The sequence below is a fragment of the Parasteatoda tepidariorum genome, chromosome 4 (genome assembly GCF_043381705.1).
Source record: "Parasteatoda tepidariorum isolate YZ-2023 chromosome 4, CAS_Ptep_4.0, whole genome shotgun sequence".
NCBI lineage: Eukaryota > Metazoa > Arthropoda > Arachnida > Araneae > Theridiidae > Parasteatoda > Parasteatoda tepidariorum.
This window is the reverse complement of record NC_092207.1, coordinates 27,527,772-27,541,182: the sequence shown is the minus strand read 5'-3', so window position 1 is coordinate 27,541,182 and position 13,411 is coordinate 27,527,772. Positions and strand designations below refer to the sequence as shown.

Below are 13,411 nucleotides of genomic sequence, written 5' to 3'. Positions count from 1 at the left end.
TCTTGTGCACAAATTAGTATATTAGAAGGCAACTTTTTGTACTACATAAAGATTAGTACACAGTAAGTAGAAATCCGATCTTTGAGAGAAAATAAATTTTTTTTTAGACTTTCTTGCTCACTCAATTTATTACCAAAAATATTAAACTTACACAAATGATAAGGAGGCTCCATATGGAGGTTCAAAAATGTGTATACGAGATGTTTCACGAGTTGTTATTCCTCGCTTTACAATCTGTGGCTGGATAAAAAATAATGCGAAATTACTACTAGATATGCGGGATTCTATCCCGCCTTCAGCGTCCTGTATAGCTTTATTACAGGCAGTAATCCAGGCGCAAATGACGTTATTTAAGTTAGGTAAGCTGATCAAAGGGTGTTGTAAAAAATTTCTGACAGGCGGGAGATAAGCCAGGATTTGTGGAGGCCACGTGTTTACAGGAGAACAAGAAATGAAATAATAAACAATATCTAACAATTAAGTATTATAATTTGTTATATATAACCTCAATATCAAGTTCTATAAATTTTATATTTATCAGGTAATTAAAAAAATTAGATGTCATTAACATTTTTTCAATAAATACAGTTTTTTTTTATAACAATTTAAAATTCATTTGCTGACGATAAATTCATAGTTTAATGAAATTTAATTTCAGCAAATATAATTTAATCATAATTTTTTCTATTCTTGTTGTAAATATAATTTTATTTTTGTACATACATATATATATATTATTTGTATATATAGATATATATTATTTGTTTTTGTATGTATATGCTTTTTTTCGTTATATTACTTTGTTATTGATGTACTTTTTTTTTGCTTTGTAGTAATATACTTAATAATTTGTTCTTCTTCAATATAATTTTATAGTTTTTAGAGAACCATGGTCATTTATCATTACTCAGATTTTCATAAAAGAGGGAGGAATTTAAAAACCTTCTTGATTCGAATACACTTTTGATTTATAAGAATTAAAAAAGTCGTCACTTTCACAACTGCTTTCGAGGTTTACACTACGTAATGTTCCCTTTTGTTACCTGAAATTCTTTACTAAAAACTGTGCACAAAGAACTAAATTAGGAAAATTTTTTGTTTAGTTTAGTGAAATGCAACTTGGTATCAATGAATGTGAAATAGTTGCAGGTTTGGCTGCGAGCTGCTACTTCCATATGTATTTGTTTTAAATACAGACATAAGATATTTCATTGATTATTTTTTAGTCATTCGATTGGAATATTTTAAAAATATATTGTTAATAAAAGAAAACAAATAGCTTGAACAAAGTTAGCATTATATTTAGCTAAGTCAGCTTAAGGTAAAGAAATCAAGTATTTTAGTAACTCAATAAATTATCGGATGCTATGAAAATCTTTCTTTTACCCGCATCCTTGGGCTTAGTTCGTTTTGAATTATCGTTTGTAGAAAATTCTCAAGTTGATTATTAAAATTTTTAAAAACATTCTAGAAATAAGTGAAAATTGATAAAAACGTATGATAAATGAGAATCATATTACGAGATAATAAGAAAAATTAATATTGTTCATTGAAACAAGAATTTTTAATTGTTGCACTTAATTTTATGAATCTTGATTAAATTCAATTGATTAAATACACTCTTGATTAAATTCAATGCACAAAGAATTAAATTTTTAGCATTCAATTAGCAAGGAATTAATAATATTTTTTGAAATTTCTTTTAAAAAATGCTTCTCTTCAAAAATCTTATTCCTTAGCCCCTTGAGGCTCTATGATTACTCTCATACTTTCAAATAGTCACAGGTCAATAGCTTCTTTAAGAACTTTAAGAAGGTATAATTTTACCATCCATAATGATATAAAGGTTCATACATTCTAAAATAATAATAAAAAAATAATTCTTAATAAGAGGATAGTAATTGAAATATTTATGCTCTAATGAGAAAAAAAACTTCATTGATTAATGCCTGCATAATTTTTTTACATTTATTCTTAATGGCTTGAGTATTAATTATATTTTCATTCTAAGTATTAAAAAAAACCTTGCACAAGGTGTGAAAAGTAAATTAGTTTAGAACACTTATTAATTTTATCTATTAAAATACTTCTGCGGGGTCTTACGCAGAGTAAATTTATATTAATAAACTAATGTTAATGCTAATAAGAAGAAGACCTATCATTTTGTTATACACTTTTCCCCTTAGAATAGAAATCCAATGTAGGCGAAATATTAAAATGTAACACAGCTTATTAAGATAGTTTTAATTTTTCCACCACTTAATTTTTAACTTAATGAAAAGTGAAAACTTAACTTTGCTTATTTGCATTTAGCTTAGTAAAATTTAGGTGTTATTATGTGCTAGACATAGGATAGAAATTAGTAAAAAATTCAATAGGAAACTTCTAGAGCAGAGTAAGTCATTTTACAAGAAAGATAAGTTACTAAATACTATGTTTCTCATATCATATGAAATACAACTACAATCAAACTAATTTGGGCTGAAATACAACATTTTAATTGAAAGTATGAATAATTCATAATTTTATAACTTATTTAATAATATTTCATTTACTTGAGGATAATGGAAGTTAATAGAAAATGCATCAATTAGTGTTCAAATTTTTGAAATTTCGGTTTTCTCCTTTTTTTCGTAAGTAAATACAGATTAAAAATTATCTAGATTACATTACAATCTATAGTAGAAATCATCAATGCTAGAAATAGAAGGAGTTAATTTCAGTAAGATTTTGTTGTCAGTGCTAAATTGAAAAAAAATATTTTTTTTTATGATTTCAAGCTGATTCATTATATGGACTACAACCTTAAAATACTAAAGAGTTAAAATCAATTACAATTAAAAATATGTTGGGAGATAAATGGTTGAACCAGCATTTCAAATGATGTTTTTATGTTTTTTCAATAAATGTTTTTTAATGCAAAGATAATAATAAAAGAAAACTATAATATAGTGTCATCCTGTCCCTTTGTACTGCTGTTGACTTGTTCAATTTACGGAATTCAAATAAAATATTGACATTATTTTATACAATTTAAATGTTGCGGAAAATTTATTTAAATGTCCACTTGAGGAAATCATTGAAATTGTTTTAAAAACAAGAATATTTTTCAAACATTAAAATGTCTTAAGGTAATTTATTTATAATTGAATTCCCTCAAAAACTTCGCAGAGATTTACACCACAGTTAATAATAATAAACTAGAAAAAAATGAATGAAATAACTATTTTAAATTTTAAAGTTGATTTTATGTTTAAAATGATTTACAGCAAAAGAAATAATAATCAGGGTAAATTTTTTCATAAATAAATCCATAATGGATCACAGTATTTCTAAAATGCAAATATTGCAATGTAAATTAAAGATCATTCTTTATTCCTCTCCCCCCATCTTTTTTTTCTTCTTTTTTTTACATGTTGCTCAGACTATCGTCTGCCAGACTCACCAGATTAGGCCACGCTCTCGACTGGCGCCTAACTATAATTGCGTCCTCTTTTGAATCAGCACTAGCGCCCACTGGCGACACAATGTCCCGTCACGTGACTCGCCAGCCAGGTACACGACTCCCATCTGGCTTTGGCAGCCGACTCCCCCAGCCCCCAAGCGATATTCAAAACATTCAAGATTAGCACCAATGACAAGCAATTATTCCCCTTAATTCCGCAACTACAATCTTAATATTTAATTTCCCAAGTTGCTATGCCGAACAAATGACATTATAATAATAATCTAATAAAGTGTTCGATTATAAATTATGATCGAGCGCAACAAATTCAAATAGTAATTAATACATGAACAACAAAAACACGTATTCTAAAGTTTCTAATAATTCTTTAAATATTTCACACTAAGTCAGTCTAGTTCTCCCGAAATTGAACTAATAAACAGTACAACTTTGCAAGAAATATCTAATACAAACGTTTCAAACATTTGATGAAAATATGGAAAAAGTGGAGACTGCTTAATGAGGAATAAAATTAAGAAGAAATAAAATGAATAACAGAACTATACATATAAAACTCTTGCTGTTACTATTTATTAACTATCTAATAAATATAGTACTGCAATTATTGAAGAAAAAAACAAGATTTTAGATTGAGTAATGTGCAATTTATCCTTTACATCTAAGTATCAGATTTAACTAACGCGGAATATTTTTTTGTCACTGAAATCAATTCTAACTAGTTGAAAGACGTAATTAAATCAATGAAGAAATATGTTAAAAATTTTACCTGGTTTACTAAGATAGCTCCAATGATACGGATTAACACAAATAATAACGTTATTATGAGGAGTTTGACACACAGGTAGTTTTTTCAACTCTTGGGGCAGGCGCAGATCAGACCACCTCCACAGTTGACAGAACCGCACGTGGGGCTGAACGGGGTAACCACGGTCCGGCCGTGGCTCATCCCCCACCGGCAAAACTATACAGGGCGCCTCCTCTGCACCTTTGCTTTCCACGGAAAGCATTAAATTTTCAAGTTGTTGATTATCGAGTTTTTTCAGAACAACTTCCACCGAACGTGCGGCTTCATTAGCTAATTTAGACAGTCGTTTTATGTAACAACTGCGTCTAGTTCGAAACATGAACCCGAAGCATCTTGTGTTGTCTTTTTTAGCAGCGGTCTGCTCCTGCTGATCATTCACGGCTGACCGCAAAATTCCTTTACCAACCACGGCCGTCGTCCAGGGGGCCACAAATAGGCACAGGACGGACAATATAGAAATCTTGACGCTGAAAACATACAGGATGACTGTATATTTTCGATGGATGTATCCAATCACGCGCTGATACAAAGCACCAAATAATCCTAAATGTGATCTCGATTCCAGTGTTGCGAACTACTAAATCCACGCCGTCACTAATTCTAGTCTCAGAGACGGCGGCCGCATACTCTGGTTTTAGGGTTATAGCGCAAAGTTACGCTTGCGCCAAATTACTCGCCAAGAAAGTTTTCCTTCGATTGGAAACTTGTTTCCAGGCGTCTTACCCGTTTTTATTTACTGTTTTTCTGATGTCAGAGTTTTTTTTCCCTCTGAAATTTATTCATTAACGCAAATAAAAGCAATCTTTTTTTTCTTTCATGAATATGGTATTAAGTAGTTGCTTTTTTTGTAAACACGTGCGTTACATAGCAGAATATTTCTTTTATTTTATTTACGTTTACCAAAAAAATAATTGCTTTTTTTAAAAAATACATAAAGTATATATATCATTTATTTTTTAAGGATTCAATAAGCAAATAATAACAATGAATTACTTGAAATGATAGTTAATTTCAGATTAATACAAGTAAATTACATTAGTAAAATTAACATCAGAAGAATCTAATTCGGAAAGCAGGACTTCACAAGACAAATATACAAAGCACGCTACAGTATTTTTTTAAAATGATTTTATTTATTTATTAATTTAGTTTATTTATTTATTTATTTTATTTTTCATGATATTTGCATTTACTCTTAAGTATTTTTTGAATTTCTATAAGTATTATATCATTTATTTCTTAGTGCTGCAATAAGCAAATAATAACAATGAATTACTTGAAATGATAGCTAATTTCAGATTAATACAAGTAAATTACATTAGTAAAATTAACATCAGAAGAATCTAATGCGAAAAGCAGAACTTCACAAGACAAATATACAAAGGACGCTACAGTACTTTTTTAAATGATTTTATTTATTTATTTATTTTATTTTTCATGATACTATTTGTATTTACTCTTAAGTATTTTTTGAATTTCTATAAGTATATTTTAAATATATCATTTATTTCTTAGTGCTGCAATAAGCAAATAATAACAATCAATTACTTGAAATTATAGTTAATTTCATATTAATCGAAATAAATTACATCAGTAAAATTAACATCAGAAGAATCTAATGCGGAATGCAGCTCTTCACAAGACAAATATACAATGCACGCTGCAGTATTTTTTTAAATGATTTTATTTATTTATTAATTTAGTTTATTTATTTATTTATTTTATTTTTCATTATATTTGTATTTACTCTTAAGTATTTCTTGAATTTCTATAAGCATATTTTGAATAAATCATTTATTTCTTAGTGCTGCAATAAGCAAATAATGACAATGAATTACTTGAAATGATAGTTAATTTCATATCAATCGAAGTAAATTACATTAGTAAAATTAACATCAGAAGAATCTAATGCGGAAAGCAGGACTTCACAAGACAAATATACAAAGCACGCTACAGTATTTTTTTGAATGATTTTATTTATTTATTAATTTAGTTTATTTATTTATTTATTTTATTTTTCATGATATTTGTATTTACTCTTAAGGATTTTTTGAATTTTTGATAAGTATTTTTTTTAAAATATATCCTTTATTTTTAGGGATTCAATAAGCAAACAATGACAATGAATTACTTGAAATTATAGTTAATTTCAGATTAATACAAGTAAATTACATCAGTAAGAATAACATCAGAGGGATCTAATGCGGATAGCAGGACTTCACAAGACCGATACGAAAAGTACGCTACACTATTTTTTTTTAAATAATCTTATTTATTTATTGTATTTATTTATTAATTTAGTTTATATATTTATTTATAATTTTGCTTATTTATTGTATTTATTTATTAATTTAGTTTATTTATTCATTTTTCATTATAGTATTTTTATTTACTGATAAGTATTTTTGCTGAATCGTATTTTTTGAATTTTTGATAAGTATTTTTTAAATGTATCATTTAGTTTTTAGTGCTGCAATAAGCAAACAATGACAATGAATTACTTGAAATCATAGTTAATTTCATATTAATACAAGTAAATTACATTAGTAAAATTAACTAACGCAGAAAGCAGGACTTCACAAGACCGATATTAAAAGCAAGCTACATTATTTTTTTAAAATGATTTTATTTATAAATTTATTTTATTTTCATGATAGTTTTATTTACTGATGAGTATTTTTTGAATTCGAGAAAGAAGTAAAATTGTATAAGTAAAATAATAATGTAAGTAAAATAAATATATTTTAAAAAATCTATCATAAATTACAAAACACTAACTTTTTTTTTAGAATTTACTAGTATGTTAGAGCAAATATCTCTTTTTATTTGTAGTTGTAAATTTATTGTCAGCAAATAACATATATTTGTTGCTGATGTATCAAATAAAGTCAACTTATGTTACATATTTTTTTTTTTTTTTTTCAGAAGTCAAAATCATTCATCAACAGGAAGTAATAGGAACCTTATTAGAAAATCATGACATCTAATTGCTCCAAATATCATAAAATTTATTAAAAAATGAAGTAAATAGGTTTCTGAAGTTAAAAATAATTTTTAACTCCATAAACATCACAAAAAATTTGGGGGGAAAAAAACAAATAACATTAAATAAACATCACTTAAATAATAATATCAGGAGAAAGGGGTTACTATTATTATTTTATTTATTTGTTTATTTCTTATTTTTCAGTTAGGTACTAAATACTTTTCATTAGAAACAGCGTCTTATGAATTGTTTAAAAAAAAATCGTTAAAAATAATAAAAGAAAAATATTTAAATTACGGAAAAAAATTCTAATTATAATTTTAAGCATAAGGGATGGAAGTAAGATTTGCTTAATTTTGCTGACTAGGTGGGGGAGGTCCTAACATATTAAAAATGCCCTTAAAGCTTGAACAACCCCTAAATAATTAAAAATGTAAAGAATTTTTTTTTATGATCTGTGGTTTTTGAATTAATTTAATTCAAAAAATTTTCCACTCCTTGAAATAATTAGGAATCACCCATACTTAGGCATTAATATTGATTACAGTTAATTATTATTAAATTTTTCAATGTTCTCTATCTATTAATTTTTTTTATATATATTAATCTACCAAAACTTTTACATATATAAATATGGACTACCAAATTTCATCGTATGTTGCCAATTTGGTGAGAATTTAAGAGAAATATCTTCTCGGAAAGATATCAAAGGATCTGGAGAAAATTCCTGCATATTCTATTTTAAACAGAACTTCATAATTCTTTACTTAAATCAGCACAAAAAAATGTTTCCCGAAGTTAGAAAATTGTACTAAGTGCATTCATTAAATTCAACTCTAAACTTAATATTAGGAACGGGCAAAACATTAACAAATTATTACTGATTTTAACTAACTAACTGATAATGGATGCATACTTTGATATTTTAGTAAGCATATAGATTCCTAAAAGTTTTTCCCCGCCTCCCCTTTGTATTGTTGCAGAATGTTTGTAAAAGGGGATGAAAGAATTATCTGACTGTGTAAGGGGGTCATGGAAACTAATCGTTTCAGATAGGTAAAAGACTACCTGTCATGTAGTAAAATGTACCCAAAGAATTTACCCTTCATTTAACAATCAATCATCCCTTTCTTACAAATTTGAAAGATTCTTCAGGGGTGAACATTTTGTTTTCATCACATTGGTCGAGTTTTATGATATAGAGGTGCGCTTTTCAAATCATTAAAACAGGTACAATAGTTGCCGTACTTATAAGTTTCAAAAGTACAATTAGTTTTATTTTCAATAAGAAGAGAAGAGTTATTTTCTTTTTCCTTTTCGTTTTCTTTTTGTAAATCATTAAAACAGTTATAATAGTTGCCGTTCTTATTAGTTTCAAAAGTACAATTAGTTTTATTTTCAATAAGAATGGAAGAGTTATTTTCTTTTTCCTTTTCGTTTTATTTTTGTAAGTCATTAAAACAGTTGCAATACTTATAAGTACTTATAAGTTTAAAAGTACAATTAGTTTTATTTTCAATAAGAAGAGAAGAGTTATTTTCTTTTTCCTTTTCGTTTTCTTTTTGTAAATCATTAAAATAATTACAATAGTTGCCGTACTTATAAGTTTCAGAAGTACAATCAGTTTTATTTTCAATAAGAAGAGAAGAGTTATTTTCCTTTTCGCTTTCTTTCTGTTAACAAACGATATTGTGTTAAATAAAAAGGGTTTAACGTTTCCATTACCAACTTTATTTAGTAACGGAAATTATAAGTAATTTTGATACTTCGTTAAAATTACTTTTTCATCCTTAGCATTTAATTGAAATAAAAATATTCATGCTTACACCAAAAAAAAAAAAATTTTTTTTTTTCACTGCGAATCTGATCTGCGCAATTAAGGCAGAACAGTCGACCAGTAAAAATAATTTTTTAGAATAACTACCTAAGTCTATCGAATGCTATTACTTTTAAAATGTTAATCGTTTCTGAAATAATTTGTTTTTCTTACAAAATTAGTTGAAATATTTATAAAAGAAATACAATTGTGAGAAACGCCCGCGTAGATCCTTATGAAATGGATCGTTCGAAAAAGTCGGATGGAAAGTGAGATTAAAATGCGTGTACGAAAAGCTTGTTTAATACAATGTTAAACCTCCCTTTTTAAAATGGTTACAATCTTACACCAAATTGTTCCTTAGAATTGTTTTCATATAGATACAAGTTTACGGAATTTTTACAAGATAACAGCCTTGTTTTTACGGAACACATTATATAAAGGTCTGCAACTGCTTTCCGGTGAAGAATATTTATATAAATGGCTTTTTATAATATAGCTGTAAACCTTCTTTCCAAAGATGACAAACTTAGATCAAATTGCTCCCCAATATTGTTTTCATATTAAGAGAATTCCGGAATTTTCGCAAAATAATACCGAAGTTTACATAAATATCTTATTTTATTTTTACCGGCGTTGGCACACCCGACCGAATTTTGAGTTTAAGACTATCAATTTTCGTCTCCGTATACTTGTAGCCTAATACTTAACACAGAAGGCAAGAGAACTCTCGGATCAAGCATTAGAACACACTAGTTTTAGTAGTGAACTTTTAGATGGAACTTACCCAGATTTGCGTTACATGGAGAGGAAAACAACGAAACCCTCCCACTGTTTAACCTGAATATCAGGGGATTCAAACCCATGATACATTTACCACTGAGGACATTTTATGTCAGCACTCGGTGCGAGTTGGGATCAGAATTCGAATCCACCAGCTACAACTGGGATTTGAAGCGGAGCGCTTTATCCCCTGAGCTACCGTGACTCACATAAATATTAGTAATAGAGCCGAGATCTCTCAGGGGATAGAGCATTCGCTTTCCAATGAGGTGAACCGGGGTTCGATGCCGGCGATGACTGGTCAATACGAATTCCGCATCCGGCTTGCACCGACCACAGTGCTGACGTGAAATATCCTCAGTGGTAGACGGATCATGGGTTAGAGTCCTCTTGCCGTCAGGCTAACCGTGGGAGGTTTTCGTGGTCTTCCTCTCCATGTAACGCAAATGCGGGTTAGTTCCATCTCAAAGTCCTCCTCGAAGACAAATTTCTCCTAATACTTGATCTAGGAGTTCTCTTGTCTTCTGGATTGGGTTCAAAATTACAAGTTGAACATAAGTAGTCGTAAACACAAAAATTCGGCCTGCTGTTCAACGATTGTTATAAAAAAGATCCCCATCCTAAGAAAAATCAAGGATTTTTATAATTTTCGTACCGGTACCCCTAAGAATTAAATTGAATTTGCAAACGTTTGCTCCGATGAAGAAAAAAAAAATCCTTTCTGGTCAATAAAACCTAATTATGTCAAAGGAGAAAAATAAATTTATTTCTTCCAGGATGTTAAAAACTACCATAAATTAGTGCTTTCCAGTACGCGTGCAATACTTCGCACCGGAAGTTGTGGACTCAAGAGGTCATTATAATCATAGCTGATAAAATAGTCTAATCTTGATGGTCATAATTGTCTCTGTCAAGGAAGTTAAAATAAAAATCATAAAATTTTTTTCCTTTCATAATTAGAAAGCGATTGGTTGAATAAACAACTAAACAGATAAACAAATAAATTACTAGTAAGTCGTTTTTTTAAATTGTTTGGGTACATAAATTTTTTTGGATCAAAATTTATTTTTTGAAACTAATTTAGTTGGAGGGATATTTTAAAAAATAATAAATTTATTCAACACTTACAATACGATACGACACAATAACTTAACAGCTATCGAACAATTAAATACATATGTGTACCTTCCTTAATTAATGGCAGTGTTCAAATCTTGATACGTGACAGAAAAAATGTAGAATAGGGATCAAAAATGTTATCAAAAAAATAGGGAAAAATTTAACTCTCAAAAGTTTCCTAATTATACAGTATAAATAAATATTAGTCGTGAAATATCATCTAAATTGATTGAAATTACTACTATGCACGTCACACACATCATAATCATCAACTGTTCAAGGTGGGCCTTGGCCTTCTCAAGAAGTTTTTTCCAGGCTAACCTTTTTCCTGCTAGTGTTTTCCAGGTCTTAGTACCAAAAGATCTTTTTCTAGGCCATCTATCCATCTCAAATTTGGCCTGCCTCTTTTCTGTGTGCCAACTGGTCGCATTAAAAACTTTTTTTGTCTGTCATGGCACACACAGCGCTGCGTAAAGTTTTATGTTTAGTTTCCCATGTGTTTCTTCGTGTGCAAGATGTTCTTAAGCAATCCCTTAAAAATATATTTTCAGAATCTTAGTAAAAAAATTAAATTCCTGTTAGAGTTCCTTAAGTGTACAGTTTAGTTTAAATTAAAATTATCTAAGAAATTCGGACGTGGAATAATAATCTAGAACAATTAAAATCACTAGTATATATGTCACAGCAGTACGTAAAGTTTTCTGTTTAGTTTTCCATGTGTTTTTTTATGCGTAANAAAAAAAAAAAAAAAAAAAAAAAAAAAAAAAAAAAAAAAAAAAAAAAAAAAAACATTTTTACAATCTTTGCAAAAGGTGAATTCCTAGTGGAGAGATAAAAAAAGACCTAGTTGATCTATATAAAGAAAAATTTTCTGTGAAATTTTAAGGCGTAATATCATCAACAAAAAAAATTAAGATTAATCATATTTGCTGCGATACATAAAGTATAATACTTAGTTTTCCACGTGTTTTTTTTTTTTTTTTTCGCATACAAGTTGTTCTCTAATTCCCTCCTTTAAAACATTATCCGAATACTTGTAAAATATGAATTCCTAGAGGAGAGAAAATATAACTATATTTGTCACATCGCACAATTTCTATACAGCTAAAAGAGTTTCTAAACAGTTCGGATATTTTCAAAGATCCCTTCAAAGCATTTCGAAATTGTGTTGCATATTTTAATGCGAAATTTATATAGCTGTAACTTGTGACAAAAATAAGGCGTTTTGTAAAAATAATCGTAATTTTAACTCTTCATTTTAGAAAAAAAATAGGTTGCTTAAAATATGATTTTTTTTTTAATCCAAAACAAAGTGCTAACGTTTATGCAATATAAAACACGTTTACCAGCTTACTAAGATTCATATCGTTCGATAAAAAAACTTTTTTTTTTTTTTAGTACTTAAACAGGATCTAAACCCGTAACTATTTTCGCTATCTATAGCCTGTTAAAATTGTGCTCTAAAAGGAATAATACAATTCCTAAAAGCGTCGATCAGAATGTAATGCATTTTGAAACAATTTTTCCGTGAAATCGCTAATGCAAGTGCATACGAACTATTGGGATTGAGTGTAGAACAGTATCATACAGGGTGTTCCTAATAACCGCCCTTGATATATCTATGTATATTTAGAATGCTTAACAAAAATGAGTTCAGAAAAGCATGCTCATTAAGGGTCGCAAAAAAGTATTTAAGCAAGGAAAAAAAACAACAGAAACAATAGCGTTATATAAAGAAATAATTTCTGAAAAAGGTGAAACTGAAAAAATAAAAACCCAATTGATTGCTGGACAAAATAGGAGTTAAAAGGTAACAATCAGAAACCCTACCCCAAAGTTGCATCAGGCAATCAAACTGATTTTGGTATTTTTTATCTAACCTTCCACTCGAATGATACGACAGATTTTAATAGCTTTTCTGTTTCATCTTCGCTTAAGTATAAATTATCGACCCTAATTTTTTATATTATATATCCGTCGTTGAACAGCCGACCCAATTTTTGGGTTTACGACTGCTTGTAAGTTTGAACCCAATCCAGAAGACAAGGAAACTCCTAGATCAGTACCCCCAGAGATATTGATTTGTTATGGGAACATGGAGGACTTTGTGACTCGACAGATTTAACGTGCATCAGTCACCATTTACTACACGGGGAGTCTTCGGCCGGCGAGGATCGAACCCACGACCTCTTGGATATGGGCCCAGCGCCCTACCGACCAGGCTATCCCGGCCCCAAAAAGGCATTGTTCGTAATTATCCGAATTGAGCGTGAAATTCCAAGCAGGTGCGATTCGTGAGGTCGTGCTGATTACGTCCCTGCCCTTTGTGCAAACCGCCGACCGCATTTAAACTCGAAAAATATTAAATAATGCCATAGGAATTCATCTCCTGAAAAGGTCTATGTTAAAATAGGAACATTGTAATTCTTTCGAAAG

At 29.0% G+C, this 13,411-nt stretch overlaps 1 protein-coding gene across 3 annotated transcripts in view; it reads right to left on the bottom strand.

The window, feature by feature from the left end:
• Positions 1-13,411, bottom strand: part of LOC107453548 (Daughters against dpp) — a 58,871-nt gene that overhangs the window by 24,369 nt on the left and 21,091 nt on the right. Inside the window, exon 1 of one of the 3 annotated variants that reach the window (XM_016070415.4) lies at positions 4,233-4,995. The exons of 1 other annotated variant lie outside the window; for it this stretch is intronic. In XM_016070415.4, the coding sequence (XP_015925901.1) occupies positions 4,233-4,590 (358 nt within the window). In that variant the 5' untranslated portion in view covers positions 4,591-4,995. Of the gene's footprint in view, positions 1-151; positions 337-4,232; positions 4,996-13,411 lie in introns of those variants that run through there. One more of the 3 variants, XM_071179578.1, reaches the window with a different exon arrangement.